General features: G+C 35.2%; 1 protein-coding gene across 5 annotated transcripts in view; it reads left to right on the top strand.

Annotated features, from left to right (window-relative positions):
* The window catches only part of LOC118019659 (probable JmjC domain-containing histone demethylation protein 2C), a 341,719-nt gene that overhangs the window by 236,258 nt on the left and 82,641 nt on the right, over window positions 1-22,820 (top strand). For 3 of the 5 annotated variants that reach the window (XM_035019066.1, XM_035019042.1, XM_035019051.1), the window contains exon 3: window positions 19,628-19,741. Coding sequence is in view for 2 of the 5 variants with exons in the window: in XM_035019042.1 (XP_034874933.1) it covers window positions 19,628-19,741 (114 nt within the window). In the remaining 3 variants the exon portion in view is untranslated. Of the gene's footprint in view, window positions 1-14,944; window positions 15,764-19,224; window positions 19,313-19,627; window positions 19,742-22,820 lie in introns of those variants that run through there. The other 2 variants (XM_035019058.1, XM_035019077.1) reach the window with 2 other exon arrangements.

The raw sequence follows: 22,820 nt of genomic DNA, 5'->3' as shown, positions 1-22,820 counted from the left end.
GGGAGTCTGCTTCTCCCTCTGCCTCTGCCCCCAACTCCTGGCGCCCCCATCCTCTTTCTTTCTTTCTCTCAAATAAATAAAATCTTTAAAAAAGAAAGGAAGGAAGGGGAGGGAGGGATGGAGGGAGGGAGGGAGGAAGGAAGGAAGGAAGGAAAGAAAAAATCTATTATAAACTTTGTAAAGAGAGGCCCCTGGCTGGCTCAGTTGGTAGAGCATGTGACTCTTGATCTTGGGGACATGATCCAAGCTGGGTGTTGAGCTTACTTTTTAAAAAAAAGATAGATAGATAGATAGATAGATAAAAATTTTGAAAAGAAAGGGAAGGATATGAAGTTGATGAACACATTCAGGATATGGTACAGTTGTGATGAAAGGAACATAATTCTGAGACTTACCAAGTTCTTTTGTCCTGTCTATGCAACACAGCCTTCCCTGCTGATAACATAACTATAAGGACCAGAGTTGGATATGAGCCTGGGAACTCAGCCAAGGGAAGGGGCCTGGAATCAATACATCCTTATTTTTGCAGGAGTAAGTAAGCCTGGTCACAAGTGTTATTTGCCAAAGACCTGCTGAGCAGCCATGCCTTTCATCTTTTACATTTTTGGCAGAGGTTGTATAAGGCCATAATGGGAATCACCAATGAATGACCATTTAGGGGTGACATCTGAGCTTAATGATTAGATATACTTGGTGTTTCCGTATATTCTCTTTCTGTCTGTTCTTTTTTTGTGTCTACTGTGCCACCCTGGGTGCTTGCTGTCTATACTAACCACATCTTAGGAGTTTCGTGTTTTCCATTTGTTGTTGTTGTTAGCTAGAACAGAATTGGGTATTACCCAAAAAATACAACATACATTTACAGCTATTTGTTATGTCATATACCTCCTACCCATAAGTAAAAATTCTTACATAACAGTGATTTTAGCCTCTAATACACTTTTGACAAATGTTGAAAACTCTTATGTTCTTAAATGATTTAGAATTTCAAAACAAATATTTTTTCAAATTAAAGCCCTGACAGATTTGAAAGTGTACCTACAATGTCTTATACCCTGGTATCCTATATAAATAAACACCCTCTGCATAAATGCTTTCTTTCTGAGATATTACTGCATTATAAAGTAGCTCATTCCATTACTGGGCAGCTTAAATTGTTACAAAGCTTTTCCTAACATTGGACCAAAATATGGTTCTATGTAACTTCCATTAGTGGACCTAGTTTATTTTTTAGGCACCAGTTCTTAGATCCGTTGCATCAGGGACTCCTTTGAAAATCTAATAGAAACTATCAATAACCCTTTTTCCAGGGGAAAAAAATGCTTATATTCACAAATTTTTATAAATAATTTCAAGGACTTTCTGGACTCCATGAAGGCTTTCGCTTTTCTTTCTTGCTTGCTTTTCTTTTTCTTCTTCTTTTTTTAACCCAGGTTAAGATCCTCTGCTCTAGAACACAGTATGTTAATTTTTTCCTATAAAAGTATAGTAAAGACCTTAGGCTAAACATTTCCAATTCCTTTAACCAATATTAATACGACTTGATTATAGACAGAACTTCCACTATCCAGATCACCTGTTTTTGTTTATATTCTAATGTGAATGTCTTTCTGAATGGGATGCCTGTAATTTTCATGTGAAGTGATCTCAATATATTGAGACTGTTACTTAACATATTTGGAACACTCTATAATAGCATTTTTAGCATTCACACCACAGTACATTCTTGCCTCATAATGAGTTTCTGTTTAGCCTCATCTTTACATCATCCAAAATCTCTGGGACAATGCTTAACACATTGTAGATGTTCCAGTGAATATTTGTAGACTGAATAAAACTTCCTAATCCTTTTTTGCATCCAAAGCTGCCAAGCAAGTTTTACCACATATTATACTAATGTGTGCTTGTGAGGGATGGGGTGGGAGTGTGTGTTGCACCATACTTAAGTAGTAGCTTTTTGGAACCTAAAACTAGAGATTTAACATTTACTCTTGTTAAATTTCATTGTGTAAGAGCAGTTCCTTTGTTATCTAGGTAAGTACCAGGGAAAATAAAATATTGGTAATTCTTACTTTCCTATGTTTAATACCATGCATAGTGAGTAGGTAGCACCTTATAGGTGCTTCACAAATGTTCGTTAAGTAATGAGTAATAAATGGCCATGAACTTGTAGTTATCAAAGCATGTACTTGGAGAGTTTGATTCACGAGTAGTAGATGTTTTATGCTTTATATATCAAAATGAGTAACATTTTGAATGTATTTTTTGGAAGATGAGCACCTTAATTATAACGTCATGTGTATTTTCTAATTCTAGATGTCAGGATAGGACACTTAACCTTAGTCTCCACCCCTACCCCACACCCCAAAATAGCTACAATTGATCATATGAGATAGAAACGTTCATGGTGTAATTTTGGGCCTTCAGCTCCTTGGGCCACAGTCTTGAGCCAGGTCATTCTGAGTTCATAGTTCATGTGACTTGGGAAATTTTTTTTTTGCTTCACAGGCAATTTTAATCAGCTTTGAAATCTTTTGTTGAATGATTAACTATACTTCTGGCTCTTCATATCTTCTCTTGAGGCACTTCCTCTTTGTTCCTCCTACTATGAGTAGAAAGGGAACAGCAATGATTGGAAACCTCATCTTTTTTAAGCATCAAGAGGAAACTACCTTTGTGGTTATATTGTTTACTGTTTGGGCTGTGTTTTCTCTTTCCGTGTAATCTAGGGAAGCAGCATTGCCACTTTCTAAGCCTGCTGCTTTAACTGCTTGATATTTTTAGGAAGGGAAGGCTTCTTTAAATAGTTATCTCTCTGCATAATTTGAAAGAGTTTAGCCTCTCCTAGCCCTAGGTTACTTGAATCTGAAAACCTGATGAGTGAAATTGATCTCTGCATGGCTCAAATATCCCCACATTGAGAAGGAACAGCTTTCCAATGTAAGCTATTTAAAGATCCTGTGCTTCCTGAGAAAGTAGGAGGTTAAGTTAGCAAACTGACAAGGAGACTGATCTGATCTATCATGAGAATGTCTGAGACCTGGCCTGGGGCATTCTATCCTGAGATATAGTCACTGTTGGCCAGGTGTTCTCAACCATGATTCGTGGTTCCCAAAGCTGACCGAACCTCAAATTTAACTCAGCATTTTAGAACTAAGGATTCCTGGGCTTGTCCTGTGTTCTCTTATGTGATGTTCAGTCAGGTGCAGGTGTAAGAGGAAACCATAGGAGAGGCACAGGAAAACAAAGTTTATTATACTCATAGGTCCTAGAGAGATAAAGTCACTTTGTGCCAGAAGGGAGTAGGTTCAACCAAGTAGGTGTGTAGCCAAGCGGAGAATACAAGGACCTGTGGGTTAGTGCCTTTGTTGGTGTGTCAGGTTGGAGTACACAAGAAAAGGAGCAAGGGGATTTCATTGGTGTGTTTGAATGTTGTTACTGGGTCACAGTCAGGGGAGGGCAGGAAGGAGAACTTGTGGGCCAGGGGCCAACCTTATCATCCTGGTGCACCTGGTCACCTGGGTAGGATAATTAGAGCTTGTTTGTGGGGATGTTGAGACAGCAGGGGAAAGATTTAAAAAATGAAGTTTTAAAAATGTTTACAAGTACAGTACCCCATCCTCAGAGTTTTTGTTTCAGTAGCTCATTAGTGTTAAAGCTTAGAAATGTATATTCTTAGGTTCTCCGGATGATCTTGGAAACCCCTGAAATTGTGATGCAAAATTATGTATTTTCATGTTTCTGAGGGAGCTATAGCTTTCATCAGACTCTGAGAGTTCCTTGACTCCAAAAAGGTTAAGAACACTTGCTTTGGGGCACTTGGGTGACTCAGTCGGTTAAGTGTCCGACTCTTGATTTCATCTCAGGTCATGATCCTCAGGGTCCTGAGATCGAGCCCGCCTCCATGCTGAGCTTGGATCCTGCTTAAGATTCTCTCTCTTCTCTCCCTCTGCCTTTCTCTCTCTCTCTCATTTAAAAAACAAAAAGCACTTGCATTAAATCACTGGGTCTCAAATTTTACAGTGCTTCAGAATTACTCAAAGACTTGTTACAATACAGATTGCTAGACCCCACCCCTGGAATTTCTAATTCAGGTAGTGTGGGGTGGAGCCTGATAATGTGTGTTTTTAACTGGTTGCTTGTTATTGCTGATGCTGTTGGACAAGGGGCTACCCATTGAGAACCACTATTCTAGGACTTTGCTAACACCACTCTGTGCCTTCAGCATCAAGCTCTGGAAGCAAAGGGAACCTTTCAGAATTTCTAACCAATTAATATAGTAATAAACATAATGAATCATAACAAAGCTCCATCTAGTGTACCACTGTAAGAGAATGGTAAAGAAAACTGCTTTCTGGCAAAGAAAGTGGCAATGGAAAGTATACAGGCATTTTTAGTTGACCCACTCATTGATGAACCGGTTTCATAAACAATTGCTTTTCTATGTAGCATTTTTTCCTATGAGAGTAGAAAACTTCATAGTTCCATGACCACTTAAACTGTTCTTTTTCTTTAAATAATGTAACTTTTGGGGCACCTGGGTGGCTCAGTCATTAAACGTCTGTCTTTGGCTCAGGTCATGATCCCAGAGTCCTGGGATCAAGCCCCGCATTGGGCTCCAGCCCCGCATTGGGCTCCCTGCTTGGCGGGTAGCCTGCTTCTCGCTCTCCCACTCCCCCTGCTTGTGTTCCCTCTCTTGCTGTGTCTTTCTGTCAAATAAATAAAAATCTTTAAAAAAAAAAAATAAATAAATAAATAAATAATGTAACTTTTTAAAGTATGCTCGAGGTGCCTGGTGGCTCATTGGGTTAAGCATCTGACTTTGGCTCAGGTCTTGATTTCAGAGTCTTGGGATCAAGCCCTGAGTTGGACTCCCCGCTCAGTAGGGAATTTGCTTGTCCCCCTTACCCTCCCCCCCACTCATGTGCATGCACACGTTCTCTCTCTCAAATAAATAAAATTTTTCAAAAAAGTAAAAATAAAGTATGCTCATGTTCTCCAGGGCCAGGTAGAATATAGTTCAAAGTTAAAACATTGAAATATAAATTGACCTAAATGTGACGGGAAGCAGGAAGTATAATCCTAAGGAATCCTGAAATTAGGATAACTTGTTCTACTTTAAGAATCTCCTGTAGCAGGTGGTTAGGTTATCAGTGCAGTGAAGCTTTCAGATCCCCAAGGAAAAAGCAACTGTTTGAAAAGCTATATAGCACTACTAAATCCACAGGAGTTCCAAAGTTTATTTGCGCAGACTGCTTCCAGGCTGTCTGAAACTTTGAAGGAAACTAAGATCCTGGAAGGAATCTTGATTATCCATGAAGAGTCTAATTTTGAAACTTTCTTCTCTCTACAGACATAAACTTAAGCAAGGCTTCTGGACATCACTAGAGGGCCTCAACATTTTCTTCCCAGTTAGTCTTGGGATTTTTTTGTAGCCTCATCCTTTAGAGGGAGAGTCCTCAGTGAAACAGGAACTGACCTGAATTAAGAAAACTTAGAGCTTTAGAGGGGAGGGACTTTGTTTAAAGGAAGTGTATCAAAATCGTATTAGTGGTTATTGACATGAGATTACATCTTCTCTGTACTCATTTGCAATATAACTTTTGTTCCAATTTTAGAATATGTGCTACCAAAGTGAGCACATAATATAACTTTTTTTAATTTGCATCGCAGTATTTTGATATATCATGACTGTCAAAATGGTGGCATAAATTAACGATAATTAAAGAAATATGGTTGAAACTTGGGTAATTTTGGGGCGCCTGGGTGGCTCAGTCAGTTAAGTGGCTGCCTTCTGCTTAGGTCATGATCCCAGGGTGTTGGGCTTGAGCCCCGCATCAGGCTCTCCACTTAGCGGGAGTCTGCTTGTCCCTCTCCCTCTGCCCCTTCCCCCCACCTTGTGCTCTCGCTTGCGTTCTCTTTTTCTCAAATAAATAAATAAAATCTTTAAAAAAATAAAAGAAACTTGGATAATTTTGATATTAACCATATTTTAAATCTAAGTGGTACTTAGCATACATGATCATCACCACCTAAAAAGCAATAATTTTTTAAATAAGTAAGATAATTACCATATCATACTTAATGGAAATTGTGAATCCCCCATTAGTTGAAAAATTCAGCTTCCAGATTGTTGCTGACATCATCAGAGTTTTTGACAAACAAGGAGGTAATGGGGAAATAATTGTAGAACCTTGTTAACTTGTGCTGCACAAGAAACAGATGTTTGCCATACAGAAATGAACAAAACCAGTAAAGAAATAGATATTCTATTCAGGTTTCCAAAAGTACAACAGTGAAATGATTAAGAAAATTGGAAAATACACATTTTTAAATTAGTTTTAGAACAAAGAGTCCAGGAAATCAGTTATATGCAAACATATTAGTATATATACCTTACTTTCTGAGGATGGTATGCTTGTCAGGATTCAAGACTGTAAGACATATTTTCTTTTAGCTTAACTTTGAATTTCTCCTGTGATTTTTTTATTATTATCCTTTTAACACATGCTTTGCATTTATGGTTGGGTTGATTTAATTTTGTAATATTTCTAATTCCCACAAAACTACATTTGCTTTTTTATCCTAAGAGATAAAGGATCTGTGGACTACAGAAATCCCATACCACAGAAGTCTCCTATGTAGTTTTATTTCTGCCCAATGGAACAAACCTTGGTAACTTAATTTATTCTGATATGGGAGAAGTTACTTTTTACTTTTAATTCTGCCACCTTATCTGAATAATACATGAACATTCAGCAGGATTCCTTTTATGCTTTCATATATGCAAAAGTAGAAGCAGTGTTTATGAAAAGTTTGATTTAATCTTCCTTATCTTAACTTTGCTCATAAACGTGAAGTAAATGGCTTAAAGAAGACAGTATTAGAATCTTAGAATTTGAAAGAATCTTTAATATTTTAAAAATCACTCCTTGCCAAAGCCAGAAATGGGATCCTTCAATGACAGACTTGTCAAATGTTCATCCAGATTTTTCTTAATTGCTTCTAGTTATTGGATGCTCAGTACTTCATGAGTAAATCGGATTTGATATGGTAATGTTTAATTATTAGAAATTTTTTAATTCTTTGTGCTGAGCTAGAATTGGTCTTTGAAATTTTACTTATAAGGTCCTTTCCAAATTATGTAACACTTTAAATAATTGTAAATAATTATTTGTCCTTCTCCTCTTCTCCAGGCCATTCTCCATTCCTTTAAATGCTCCTAATAATCCATGATTTTTAAATGTCTTTGACACATCTCAGTTTGTAATTGTTTCTCATATTATGATTCCCCAAATTGAACAAGATATTCAGAGTTAGTATGACCAATGCAGGATCTCAAGGGACTATTGCCTCTCTTTTTGAATTGTTCTGTCATTTATTAATTCGCAAATAAAGATGGCCTTCATGTGATAGTGTATAAGACAAAAGATGAAATTTAGAAGCAGTACAGGTACAGGTTAAATGTATAGGTTAAAAACAGTACTGTTATTTAGCATTTCTTTAACCAGCTTCAGATGCATCAAAAACTGTCATCCAGCGCATATTTTATTGACTTTCCTATTGCAGGTTGTCTTGATGAAAGTAACCTTTGTGTTTATTAAAATAAAATTATTTTAATTAAAATTACTCTCAGTGAGTATATTTGGTTCTTAGTAATCACTGTGTATTAGTTTTTTTCATGATTCTAATTATCCATCTTGGAGTTTTGCTGGAGTTCAAGTTTACTAGCATGCAATTTGTTTCCGAATTGCCCCTTTCCTCCTTTATAAATATCAATAAATGCCTGTCTGTAATATCTTGATAATGCCTTGATTTGTGTTTTCAAAGACTATCAGTAATGGCTCTGAATTTATATCTATCAAGTTAATATGCTAACATGTAATTTATTTGAACCCATCTAAACTTGGGTTTTTAGTTAATAAAAGCATGACGATGTTCCTGTTATTTATAATAATAGAAAAGTGAAAAAAGGTCAATATTTCCAACACTAAGAAAATGCGTAATAAAATTCAGTGCTTATTTACTTGGTTTTTATTAGGTAGCTATTTAAAATAATGGCAATGTAATAAAATGAGTTTTAAGATACAATTTATAAGCTGCTCATTTTCAATTTTTTCTTGAAATTTGGTAACAAATATACTTGTGAAAAAAAGGCGCTAAAAGTCAAATTGCTTTTTTTTTTTTAAGATTTTATTTATTTGAGACAGCACAGGTGAGGGGGCGAGGAGGGCGGAGAGAGAGGGAGAAGCAGACTCCCTGTCAAGCAGGAAGCCTGATTGGAGGCTGGATCCCAGGACCTTGAGTTCATGACTGAGCCAAAGGGAGAAGGCAGACACTTAAAATGACTGAGCCAGTTACTTCTCCACTGGCTGAGTAAATTGTTAAAATCAGGGGATCCTTTTTACCCGTTTCTTGGTTTTCCACATTATCTCTAATTATGTTATTTATAAGGAAAACTAATTTTGCTTTTTTTTTTTTAAGATTTATCTATTTATTTATTTATTTGACAGAGAGACACAGCGAGAGAGGGAACACAAGCAGGGGGAGTGGGAGAGGGAGAAGCAGACTCCCCACTGAGCAGGGAGCCCTACGCGGGGCTCGATCCCAGGACCCTGGGATCATGACCTGAGCCGAAGGCAGACACTTAAGGACTGAGCCACCCAGGTGTCCCTGATTTGGTTTCTTAAAAAAGATCCTCTACTATCCTTTACCGTTTAGTTTATTTTTAATCTCTAGTTTACACTTGCCATATTAAAAATAATTTCCTTGACAGAAATAACAATAACAAAATAGGACTTAAACTTTCCTTTTGTTTTTAACCATTAATGGTTTATCATCTTCCCAAGTGTTCTTTTTAATGAACACAGCCTTAAAAACCCTTTCATGTTGAGTTGCTTTTTCTTTCTGAAAGGTGACATAAGTGTTATTTCTTATTTCTTCTTTCTGAAAGGTGATGTGTTATTAAAGCATATTAAAAATGTATACATTATTATGGTTTACCCTTTTTTCCTCAGGTATATGATTTTGTAGTTTGTTCTAGACTGGTTTCATTTTCCTCCATTTTATGTTCAAAGTTTAAAGTTTTATTCAGCAGATGGCAAAACACTTTGCTCTTTGCCACCTCATGCCAACAAGCATGAAAACAATACAGTTCTTTCACGCCATCCTAAAATGTAAAAATCATTCAGCTATGAGTTAGGAAATCCAGGTTCTAGTCCCAGGGCTTCTATAAACAAGGTTTTGGACAAGAAAATTCAGTCACTTATTCTATTTGAGTGTCAGTTTCTTCATCTGTAAAAATTAAATTATTACTCTCTAAAGTTCCATTTCCCTTTTTAAAAGAATTATTCAGTTTTTTCTCATTCTCTTTTTTTCCCCCTATGATATGAAAATCCACCTTTATTTTACACTAAATGCTCATAGTTATCTGATGTTATTTAGGGACTTTCTAAACTATCCATTGATGACTGTTGATTCATGCTCCAGTTTCACTCTGTTGTATTATTTGGAGCATTGAAATGTAGTATCTGTTAGACTAGTTCCCTGTCATTGATTTTTTTTTTTCTTTTTCTTTCTTTTTAGAACTTTCCTTATTATATTTGCTTTTCCATAAAATTGATTTTTCTTTTTTTAAAATTAATTTATTTATTTGAGAGAGAGAGCACACAGAAGGAGAAAGGGAGAAGGAGAAGGAGGCTCCTGCTGAGCAAGGAACCTGATATGGGGCTTGATCCCAGGACCCTGGGAACAAGACCTGAGCCAAAGGCAGACACTTAACTGACAAGCCACCCAAGTGCCCCCATAAAATTGATTTTTCTAGTTCCAAAATATTATTGGTACTTTCATTGAGGTCAGATTAAAGTTATGGAATAATTTATTTAAAAATTACATTTTCATTATTGACAGAGTTGTAAAGGAAAATATCAGGTATTCAGAATATTATATGAGCAAGGGAAACAAAGTAAATTATCAAATATCACTTTATTAATGAATTTTGAGGTATTTATATCTAAAGTAAGTAGTGATAGTACTTATAGTGGTTTTGAAAGATGTGTCGATAACTTAGGAAAGGTTAAGCATTTAATTCTAGTCTTATTTGGCTTTGTGTGGTGACAGGATATAAGAATGATAATGTCCTAATAATGGTATAAAATACAGGTCTAAATATACAGTTTCAAATTATTTATTTATAGAAAGAAAAATGGGTTATCTTAATGGCACGCACCTGCAAACTTTTAGTGACAGAAGAGTAAATGGAACCTCATAATACTGGGAGGAAAGAAGTCTATCTAATCAGGGAGATTCTGAAAGAGAAGACATAGAGCTGACAAACTGAGAACTACTCTAGAGTAGAGTATGTGCCTTATTAGTATTAAGAAAGCCTAGAAGGAGAAAATAAAACAAAGGAAACTGAATTCAACCGTATGCTTATTGAAAAATAGGGTCTATTCGCATAAAGTGTTTTTATGTTGTTTTAGTATCCTCAGTAGTGATTTTTCTTAGCTCAACTATATATCATTAAAATCTGCAAGGTTTAAAGAATGGACACATTCTGTTGTTATTCCCCTCCTCTGATGACGGAGTGTGATATCAAAGATATAGTGAAGAAAGGAGGGAAAGGAACACTAATTCTCCAATTATTAATTGAGTTCTTAACAAGGTGTAATTTTTTATTTCTATGATAATTGGAGTATCTGTTTCCTACTAAAAGTGTGGAATGTATGCTAGGGTAGGAATTTAGTGGTTTTTCCTCACCATTGTATCCCCAGGCCAAGCATAGTGCTTACTACATAAAAGACATCCCATACCTGTTGGTTGAATGAATGTGCTGCAAGCTTGAAGGAGGTAAGAAAGTTTTAAAAATCTGCAAGATTCATGTCATCTGGAAATCCTTGTAGAACTCATAGTCTATTCAAAGTAGGAAACAGTGCTACACAATCTTTGCAGTCCCTGGAGGTTCTGCACAGATTCATTTTTGTGAAGAAGTTAATCCTTTGGACATTACCACAATACAGTAGTTACACGTGTTTGATTGTATATTTTCATAGATTACAGGTTAATAGAGCATATTGAAAAAATATTTTCCTGGGCGCCTGGGTGGCTCAGTTGGTTAAGCGACTGCCTTCGGCTCAGGTCATGATCCTAGAATCCCGGGATTGAGTCCCACATCGGGCTCCCTGCTCAGCAGGGGGTCTGCTTCTCCCTCTGCCCCTCCCCCTCTCATGCTCTCTCTCTCTCTCATTCTCTCTCTCAAATAAATAAATAAAATCTTTAAAAAAAAAAAAAGAAAAAGAAAAAATATTTTCCTGAATCTAGTTAGCCTTCACATAGGGCCATATCACTTTGAAATCCTCTGAACTACTATTGTTCATCCTCTTTTCTTAACTTTATGTCTACAAAAATATTTAAAGTCCTAAGCCATTGAACTTAGAGGCTTTTGTTTTTTTTTGTAAAATCTATATACTTGGAGAAATCACTTGTTTCTTTAGGCTTCTATATCTTTAAAGATGAATTTCTTTCTTTCATGGTCCAAGATAAATGGAACCAAAATGCTCATTTATTTTAACTCTCAATTGCACATGTAAGGTTCTTACATTATTGGAAGAAACAGATTTTCTTTAGCTAGCCATACCGTGTTGCTTTCCTTTTAGCCTCTGTGTACTTTCTCACCTCTGTTGATTTATTCAGCTTGTAACCTAGAAACCAGCTAAAAAGGAAGGAAGTCAGAGATGTGTATTTCAGGGCAGTAACTGGAGTAGTTTCCTCTTCCTCTAGCCTGGTTTAGCTGCCAGAAAAGACTTTTTACCCCCTACCCTCACCCAACCCCTGCCCCCCCCCCCCCCGCCAATAAAAAGAAAGAGAAAGGGAAAGAAAAGAAAAATTAACAGTAACTATTCAACTTGCTTCCTTAATCCATTAAATTATAAGCCATAAGAACAACCAGTTTAAAGGACTAAAATTCTGCTCTCAAAATGGTGCTTTTTGGGCGCCTGGGTGGCTCAGATGGTTAAGCGTCTGCCTTCGGCTCAGGTCATGATCCCAGGGTCCTGGGATCGAATCCCACATCGGGCTCCCGGCTCAGCGGGGAGCCTGCTTCTCCCTCTGACCCTCTCCCCTCTCATGCTGTTTCTCTCTCGCTCGCTCTCTAAAAAAAATAAATAAAATCTTAAAAAAAAAAAATGGTGCTTTTTGCTGTCCGAAAGGTGGTATCTACCATCCCTAAGGAGTTGTAAGAACAAGAGAGAATTAAGGAGACTTGATGTAAAAGCTGAGCAACTTACTATGTTTGCTACCAAGTGGGTTCTCTATATTGTTATTTCACTGTTTTATTTGTATTAGAAATTTACCAGAGTACCAGACCAGACTCACATTCATATATTTTTAAAATTTTTTAGAAATATTCAAAAAGGGGCGCCTGGGTGGCTCAGTTGGTTAAGCGACTGCCTTCGGCTCAGGTCATGATCCCGGGGTCCTGGGATTGAGTCCCGCATTGGGCTCCCTGCTCTGCGGGGAGCCTGCTTCTCCCTCTCCCACTCCCCCTGCTTATGTTCCCTCTCTCGCTGTGTCTCTCTCTGTCAAATAAATAAATAAAATCTTAAAAAAAAAAAATATTTAAAAAGTATTTGTGAAGCTCAATTTATGAAATAAATATTAAAAAGGTATTTATGGCTTTCAACTAGTTCCATCTTTGTGCTCTCCTCATTTTCATTAAGAATTGACTATATAAGTATTTTAATAATTTAATTTAATTTAATTTAATTTATTTGAGAGAGAGAGAACACAAGGGAGTAGCAGAGGGAGAAGGAGAATCAGGCTCCCCGCTGTGCTGGGAGCCAGCCATGGGGCTTGATCCCAGGACCCTGGGATCATGACCTGACCTAAAGGCAGACACTTAACTGACTGAGCCACCCAGGTGCCCCTATATAGTATTTCTTTATAATAATGGAGAAGAATTTTATTTTATTTTATTTTATTTTTATTTTTTTTATCTTTTTAAAGATTTTATTTATTTATTTATTTATTTGAGAAAGAGAGAATGAGAGACAGAGAGCATGAGAGGGAGGAGGGTCAGAGGGAGAAGCAAACTCCCTGCCGAGCAGGGAGCCCGATGCGGGACTCGATCCTGGGACTCCAGGATCATGACCTGAGCCGAAGGCAGTCGCTCAACCAACTGAGCCACCCAGGCGCCCTATTTTATTTTATTTTTTAAGATTTTATTTATTTATTTGACAGAGAGAGACACAGCGAGAGAGGGAACACAAGCAGGGGGAGTGGGAGAGGGAGAAGCAGGCTTCCCGCGGAGCAGGGAGCCCCATGCAGGGCTTGATCCCAGGACCCTGGGATCATGACCTGAGCCGAAGGCGGACGCTTAACGACTGAGCCACCCGGGCGCCCTGAGAAGAATTTTAATTCAACCATGATGTAGTATGAAATAAAAATGAATGTTTTTTCTTTATTGATATTACTTATTTTGATTTTTAAAAAATTACTGCATTCTGTGTCACTAGGAATATATAAATATTGTGGCATTTGGATTGTTAGCTAAGTGTAGTTCTATTTGCTGTTTGATTCTGTAGGGGACTGATAGTACTTGAGGAACAAAGACAGCTGTTTTTAAGTGTATATCATATAGTCATACTTGAATTTATGTGAGCTTGTAAGATGAATCCTGTGAAATATTAAACTCTCTAATGTACAATAAATTATAGAAATGTAGTGTGGAATGTACTGAAAATGTGCTGTTTCATAATATAATAGCCTGCATCAAGCATTTGATGTTTCTTTGTTTTCTTTGTTGTTTGGGGGTTAGAATAAAGCTGCCATATTGACCCAGTTGTTTTTTTCTTTTGTATATTATATGACATTGTGAATTCTTTTATTTCCATATATGTTTTACACTCATGTCTGAAGTGATTATGAATGAATTATTGAAATGGTGTGTATGATGTAATATTCACCTGAGTTACTATTTTTAAAAATATTTGTTCTAAAGTTACATTTTAGTACCATCAGTGTTCTAAAGCTATATCTTACTAACATTCTTAGAATAATCATTATCCATCTCTTTCATCCTTAAAACAAATAAAAAGATTGAGATTTTTGTAGATACAGTCCATCATATACTAAGTTGAAAATATCTTTTCAGTGGTTAACTTGATGTTTCTGTGAAATGAAACTGATACATCTGGAATAGGTATAGAGAGACAGGGCATTGGCTGGTGGTTGGAAGTTTTTCTCTGAAATGATTTGATGAATTGGTTGTGTATGTGATACTAAAAAAACATGAATTTTTAGGTTTATTAAAATTGAGATTCTGCATTGAGTCATATTTATAAAAGACCATTCACATCATTTAAAAATAGGTAAATGTTTTCTTACACTTACAGATATCTAGCATTGTTTTTTCATATTCAGTGCATATATTATACATACAACACACATTTAAATCTAGACTAATCTCATTTCAGGTGCTCAGTACCCATGTGTAGCTAGTGGCCACCATATTGGACAGCACAACTCTTGAGGTTAGAAAGGAGTTACAAGCCTATGTTAGGTAACACATCAGAAAAATACATTTTATGCTTTCAAATTATAGATTTTTTTATAACTGAATTGTGTAGATTAAATTTTTTTTGAAGAATAAAATTGTTTCAGGAGTATTTTTTTAAATCTGCCAAAATAAATATCACCAGTTTTTCTTTTGAGTAAAGTGTTGTGGTTATATCATTTGATTTCATTTGGACTGTTACTCTAAAAATGCTTTTAAGTGTTTTTTTCCTGAGTTTTTTTTTATATCAGTATATTTTTAGGGACAGATGATTAAAATAAGGACTTTAAAACACACAAAGTATTTTCAATAGTTGGAAGTTATGCTTCATTTTTGCCAACTTGAGAGATATTTACGTATTATTTGTTTTCTGTACTTTCTCACCTTGGTAAATCTGGAAAGCAAAAACTTTGTATTTGTATTTGCTTTATTGAAAGAGACAGTAAACTTGAGGTCTCAGTCTCACCACTAGTCTGTCTTTGTCTGTTGTTAAAATTATGAGCCAGTCTCTATGGCCGCAGCCAAATGAGTAATCACCAGTAATGTGACTCGTGCTGGAAGTGACTCCATCAGCACCTGTGACGGGGGATTAGTTACAGTTTACAGAGCACCGCCTCTTCCCTTCTCTCAGTGTGCCCTAAGCCAAGTAGTCTTTCTCATTTGGGTGTCTGCTCTGTTGGAAGCTACTGCAGTGTGTTTCCACGCAGACAGAGTACAGTGGGGAAGGCTTTCTCTAGCTGATGGATGGCTGTTCTCTCTATTTGGAGTATCTCACTGGTTATGTAAGCGACCTCGGGAGAAATTATCCTGACCCAGATCGGAGGATGCAGTAGTGCTTCAGCTGCAGGATTTCTTAGTCGTTAACACCACAGTGCTGATGACAAAGAGCGAGTTGTAATCCTCATCACTGCCAGGCTGAGCCAGAGCAGACAGAAAATCGTCATTTGCTCGTCGGAGACTTGTTAGGTTACAGCTCTGCTTCGTTTTGTGGTCTTGGCTTTTCTTCCTATACAATGACGACGCTGCAAGTGAGCTCAGAAATGCTTGGTTTGAGGGCCATTTGCCTGTGATTTTTGAAGACTAAAGAAGTATTTAGGCTAGATAAAAAATACTGCTCAAGAGTGAAATGGAAATGTCAGCTACTTCTTGACCTTTAAAGCTGTGTCGTGGATTTCTGAGATTTTAAGATACTTTAAAATTCTAAAGAACAAAGTACGGTTTGTATTTTTCTGCTTCCTTTTTCTTTTGTCTTAATTTACATTTGGTTTTACTTCTCAGCCTTAGGAATTAAGGTCACTGCCTTTTATTGATCTAGCCTTAGTGTTCTTAGTTTTAAGAAATTTTAACTCTTTTCATTTGTTCAGAAACGATTGTGTGTGTAGTAATTTCATAACACTGTAAAAAGATTAAAAACTAGAGTTTAATTGTTTAAAGTATTACAGCAGAAATGTTTCAGATTAGGGTTTTCAGAATATAATGTTTTAAGGGAAGTGGGGGTATTTATTTTGTGAGGGTTTTTTTGTGTGGTGTATTCCAGTCCCCACCCCCAACTTGTTTTCTAACAGTATCGTGTTTTTCAATAGACCTGCTTGGGTGGGAATTTGGACTTTGTTCTTTCAAGTCACTCCAGTCTTTTTTTTTTTTCCCGTAGACTAAACCTTGACTTCTAACATGTTGCTTAGTTTTCTGCTTCAGTATTTTCCTTTAGTGAATTTTATATCAGATTTTTGTAGTTAATGAGCATGATTTTTTTTTTTAAGTTGGAAAAGGAATTGTTAAATGTTAACTGGAGATTGTTAGAAACTCAGACTGCAGACATAAACTCCATGAATTTTCAGTTAAATGTGAGCTTTAACATGGTTTGTTTGAGCAGCTGAGTTATGTTTGAGAGCTGTAGCTGATTTATTTTAAAAATGTTTTTTTGAGGAGGGCTCATCTGTTCTCCTCTTCCTCATGTGAATGGAATGTGGTGCAGCATGGAGCCCCAAACAGGATACAGTTGTTCTAAGCATTCTTCCTATAGCGTGGTGTAGGCCCTACTAGAAATTCAGGCTCTCAACTATTTATTTTGGCTTTAGACTATTTTTAAAGTATGGTCAGACAAAGGACCTTGAAGAAACTCTTAATCCATTAATAAAATTGAAAAAGTTTTTTTTAATTATGAATATTAATTTTAAATTAGTAATTTTTATTTGAATTTTCAAAGGCTGTTTTCAGCATTGGAATAATAGTCTTTTTGTGATTAGGGCTATACTCTACTGTGACTTTCATCAGATGGTAGCTCATTGCTTCCCCTTAGGCTGTGGAAGTTCCTCATAGAATGATGTATCTTTAGTGTCTTGAATTACTTAGTTATGCATGAGTTCTACTTTCTTTACATTCCAGTACACCTAGACCCATGAAATATTTACTACAGATTCATCATAAAAGCTGTAGGATCTGTTCACTCTTATTTAAATATTTATGTTTTTATTTTTAAGTTAATAATAGCTCTTTGAAATGTGTTCAACTTGGATACAAATATGAATAATGGTTGTATCGTTGATTTGCCACTTTAGAAAGTCAATATGTGTTTTAAGTACTTAGTTTCATATGTTGTTTGTCTTTAATTTTCCATAAAGTAGTAATAGTCACACATTTTCAGAGTTCTTTATTTAATACATATTGAAACATTTCTTTAACAAGTACTGTGGAAGTATTTATAAGCTCTTGCTGGGAACATATTTGTAGCTTAAATATAATCGCACATTTTAAAATTTGCACATTGGGCCCTATTTGCTATTTTAAGAAGCATGATATACTCTTGACCTCCATTTGTACATGGTTATAAGTATTATTGTATCAGAAATAGCCTTTTATAAACTAACCTTTAACATTTCTGATAGCTAAATTCTCCCGGTGGCTTTCAATTAGTTACCTTAAAATGAGAAATTCTTTTTTATTTTAGCCTAGAAACTAAACTAACTCAGTAATTTAAATTATGATTAGTTGGCTTGTTAAAATTTACCCTTAGAACTCTGACCTACCTTAAAAAGCAGAGTTCTGAGAGGATTTCTTCACAAGAACGTTTTTCATATTATAAAATGACTAGGTCTCATAGGATATGCAAACCACCTGTATTATTTGCATAAGAAAGAGGCACTCAGACAGGAGTTTTACTTCTTTTTCAAATCCTACTTAATTGAATTGTACCTTTAGCCACTTAGATAATAGCTTTTGTGGACCTTTTTGTTAACCTTTACGAGTTGACCTGACATGGTACTGTTTGAAAAGAAATAGATCATTTGAATAAAGTTCAGGAATTAAATCAAGTCTTCTTAAAAAGGTGCCAGTGTTTTCTAGTTTACTAAAAACTAAACAAATATATAATATGAAGAATATTATGTATATCATGTCAATCACATACTGGTAGACATTTTAAAGTCTAAATTAGATAAATGATCTTGAAAACTTTAGTCACTTGTTAGGTAAAATAATATTTTATGAAATAATTTTAGGAATTTAGTCTTGGCAAATGGAAAATTCTAGTTTGCAATAGTTGCAGGAGATAGCTAAGTAATGGGGGAATGTCTGTTTTGAAAATGTAATTTCTCACCCATTAAATAAGAATACTCCTGATACATATGTAGTACTTAAAAGGTTAGCCTTAGGACTAGGGAGGGAGGAACTTACTGTGGTTAGATTTTTCTAGTTATAAATCTCGAAAATAAGTGGGGATATAAGAGAATTTTTTCATGTTATATTAATTTAGGAAAGAAGATACTATTTTTAAGTTCACGGTATAGTATAGAAATAAGGCATGTTTAAAATGCTTCTCTATTCTCATGTGTTTAGCTTTTTCAAAAACACTGTTACAGACTCCTCAATAAATCGAAAGCTTTATAAGGAATTTCCTAAATACAGAAATTAACTCCTTAAGAGCCACTCTGCACTAAAGAGCTTGAAAAGTTTTTACCCAGAGTACGTATTAGTTGTGATTAGCAAGATGTTAGATTTCTTTAAGACAATAAGAGAAGGGGGAAACACAATGGCTTTGAATCTCCTGGGGATTTGTACTGTCCCTGCCAAAACAAAAGCTTTGGTTTGTATCCAAATGGTCACACAAGTTGGCTTGTAGCAAGAAAGATTTCTCCGTGTTATATAGGTCATTTATAAACTAAGTTGGTTTTTAATTCCATTTTCCAAGCTTAGATTCTTAAGTTTTTAGAAAAGTACCCAGGACGTGACACTTGCTTTTTATTCAAGCTGCTTCTGCTTCGAAAGTGTGACAGTAATTAAAAACTGCATACATTGTACCTTTGTTTCCTTCCTTCCTCTTCCTCTTCTGCCTCCCTCACTCCCACCCCACCCCAAGATATGGGTATATAGTCCTTTATGTAAAAGATGAGGGAGTCTTCTTTAAAATAACCAAATGGCCATGGATCTCCACCTCCCAGCACCCATTTTTGGTTTGTCTCTTCGTTTGATTTTTAAAGTAGCAGAAATCTGGACTGAGAGGTGGGTTTTGTGTAATACTTCATACCTCCCTCTTTTCCTGTTCCCTTCCCCCATGCTGCTCTTACTGAAGCAGCTGGATTTTTATTTGTGCTTGGGGCAGGGGCGGGGGTGGGTAGTGCACGGGGTGGAGTTAAAAGACCAGATGCATCCTGATCATTTAAAATCCTTGATGTGAATGAGCTAGCAAAAAAGTAATTCTGTGAGCTATACCTGCTCTGTTTTTATAAAGATTAATACTTAATAATTTTTTAAAAAAGAGTTGGGGTAAATATGCTCTCCTACCCAGTTGACTTTTTCAGAAACAGTTTCTCTTTTATTATCTTAGAAATTTTTATACACATGTATATTTGATTAAGTCTCTTTTTAAAAATAAACAACTTAGATCTACTTCATTCCTTTTTAATATAAAATATTTTATTGTATGGATAAAAGCATTTAGATTATAATATGAAAATATTAATTGGTATTCTAAAATCTCTATGATAATGACATTTATACATTGTATTCAAATAATACCCTTCGTATTTGAGTATAAAACCCAGAAAATAACCATTATGAATTTTTTTTTTCTCTTACCAGACTTTCAAACCCCTGGTTGAAAAAAGCATACCCAGTTCAATCACTGCGGTAGAATTCCTTGTAGATAAACAACTGGATTTTTTAACTGAAGATAGTGCCTTTCAGCCCTACCAGGTAAGCAATTTTAGGTTGCTTTTAAAAGTTAGCTAATCTTTAAACTTCAATGACATTCTTTTAAATATTCAGTTCAAGCTAACATCTAGGTGTTCAAGGAACCCAATGCATTCAATAGATTTTGATTATAGGATAAATGGTTAATTTATCCAATCAACAGATTTATGTACTGAGAACTTTCTATGAACTAGGCAGCATTTTGTTACTGGGAATACAATACACAAGTGAGCAAAATTAAGTAACTGCCATTATAAATACTGTTCATCATTAGGAAATAACTGGTTAGATAATAGTATAAATTACTTTTGTCTCCAGCTCTAAAGGTTAAGAATTGGGTCAATTAATGTAATTAAATGAGATTAGTGTTTATTGTATGCATACAATAATAGTAGTTCTTTTTTATTCTTAAGTGGGAAGTTTCTTTTAGATTGTCATTAATTGTTCATTTTCTAAATTTTAGTTCCCAGATGCAGTTTAAGTACAAATACATTTAATTGGAAAAATATTTTCTAGTAGACTTTCAGATTTAAATCATGTGAAGAAACTCATCAAAAATAGTAGACTAAATGAATTTTTAAATTTCTAGTGAAGTTCTATCAGTTAATTTTTTAAGGTAGAAGTAAAAATGCACAGAAGTTTGTTTTCTTTGTATATTTGGATTTCAGATTGAGTTAAATGTCTTTCATACATTTTTTACTTAAGTGTTTTAAATAATATGGTAATTGTATTGAAAGAAAGAATGAGTGAAATAATTTGACTTTAATGGAGCTGAAAGTCAGCATCCTATTTCATTTCAGAATAGTGACTGTTTTCCGAAAATAAAATATAGAGGCATCGTTTCCATGGAAAGAACAAGAGCTTGAGTTAATGAGCAATGATTTGTTGTGTGTGGACTTTTAATACTTAGGGAATTAGAGCAGTTATGTGCCTCTTCTGTTAGATCTATCAAAATGAGATGATAGTTCCCTGAGTTAAATGTTATTTTGAAGTCTACATAGATGTGCTTTTGTCCTTTTCACATTATTTTTCTTATTTCATTAAATGGCCTAGTTTTTGTACTTTTGTTCTTTCTTTACAGTATTTATAGCTAAAAATTCATAGCAAGTCCCAGTTTAATATTGAAGGTGTTAGAGCTTTTCCCTCGGGTTTTGTTTTGTTTTGTTTTTAATTGTGAATGCCATTTAGCTTACTATAGGCCTTATTATAATTTGTTTCATTTCTAACCGTGTTTTAGTGGGAATTAGACTGGGTGAGTCTAGGTAAAATCAAAGGAACCTTCCAACCCTTAATGTTTTAATTTTGTGGTTGCTGATTAGCAGCACTCTGGAAGTTTCAGCTTGGATTTGATTTAGAGAAGTGAAATCATTATGTAGAAATTACTTTTAAAAATAAACTCTTTTGCCAGGTGGCCGAAAACTCCACAACATGTTTATTAAAATTATAATGATTGAAAGAATGTGCTAACATTTTATAGGGTATTTTGTTTTGTTTTACATTTTAAGCTTTTAGATTCTGATAGTTCTGTCATTTTATTTAAAAAATAAAGGCACAAGAGCTAAAGTCTTATTTGATTTTTGAATTGTATGATTGTCTTTGTTAGTAAGCCATCTGTATTGTTCAGTTAGTATTAAGCAGGTTGATCTCTGGCCTGAAAACTATTCTATCTTCTAAAGGTGAAGTGATTCTCTTGACATTTTAACCATTTGTCTTTCACAAATGTGAGCTCTCAGTTCTAGAAAATCAGAAGGAATTACACTACCAGCACTTGATTTAGGGAGCCAGCATACCTTAATTATAGAATTTCTTAGGAGTTTTAAAAGTAATTAGATGGTTTGCAACAGAGCTTTTTAATATGATTTTAATATAGTTAGTTTCTTATTAAGTTAGAAAAATATAAGGATATTTTCTAATATAGACACCTATAAATAGATACCTATTGTAACATTTTGAATGAAAATGTACTCCAGAGACCTAAGATGGCTCAGTCTAGTTTTTCAAATTTATTTATTTAAATGAGTTTATGAAATACAGCTACATTCTTGATAAAGGAAACAATTTTAGAGTTCATGTAATTAGAGTGGCTTTATCCCAGAATGCTTTTCTCTAACTACTTGTCCAAACAGTACATTAAATTCCTTGGCATCTTAAACATGGCAGCTGTTACTGGCATAGATTTTGTAAATAGTGTCTTGACATATCTCAACTTTAGGGTAACCCTATGTAAGTCAAAGGGAGTTCAGGGAAAATTGAACACATTTTTTAAATGCTCTCCCTGTTTTTTTCACTTCTTTAAATTTCATGAGGCAATTTCTTCTGAATCTAGATGTTAATTATCCTTTGTAGACTTCTTAAGTGTGATGGGGGAAAGCAGCTTTCTTCTTTAGAAATGGCCTTTGTGTATACAGTGATGGGTACACATAACTTTTGTTTTAAAAATTCACACAAATGCTTTACTATGAATCTAAGAAAATGTTTTTGTAGTGGGAATTCCCACCTACCATCTTTCTCCTTGGTTCTCAGCAGTTCTGTAGTAGTACACTCCCTTTAATTTCCTTAATAAAGTTGTACAGCCCTATTTTTTAATATATCCAAATAGTATAATATTGTTAAGGTCATGGTTAGGAAACCATTGACTCAGGATTAATACAGATCATTTCACTTTTAGGTCACTGCTTTGAATCATACACTTACCTCTGATTTCAATGCATTGAATATCAAATGCCATGTATTAAACTTGATCTGATCACTTTTTTAGGTGGCATGTAGTTGGGAAATTGGGGTGCAATCATCATTGTTACAGTTTTCAGTATTTTGGAAGGAAAGTTGAATGAGGAGAAAAGCCAAACCAACATTTTATAGATAATATAATCAATGTATATTAATTAGGTCACTGAAGCAGCTTGGTATTGTTAATTCTGTTTTTTCCTTCCTTATGCACACAAATGAGTTTCTGCTTCCTCCTTTTAGATTTCCTGATCATGCCTGGCTGTAGTTAACTTTCTTTGAAGTAGAGGGGGAAGGGAAAAGAGAGGAAGTAGGAGGGAACTCTGCAGATTCTACTATGTCTTTCAGCTGACTG

The sequence above is a fragment of the Mirounga leonina genome, unplaced genomic scaffold (assembly GCF_011800145.1).
Source record: "Mirounga leonina isolate KUSES-001 unplaced genomic scaffold, KU_Mleo_1.0 Mir_108, whole genome shotgun sequence".
Lineage (NCBI taxonomy): Eukaryota > Metazoa > Chordata > Mammalia > Carnivora > Phocidae > Mirounga > Mirounga leonina.
The sequence above is the reverse complement of the archived record's forward strand: the minus strand, read 5'-3'. Positions and strand labels throughout refer to the sequence as shown.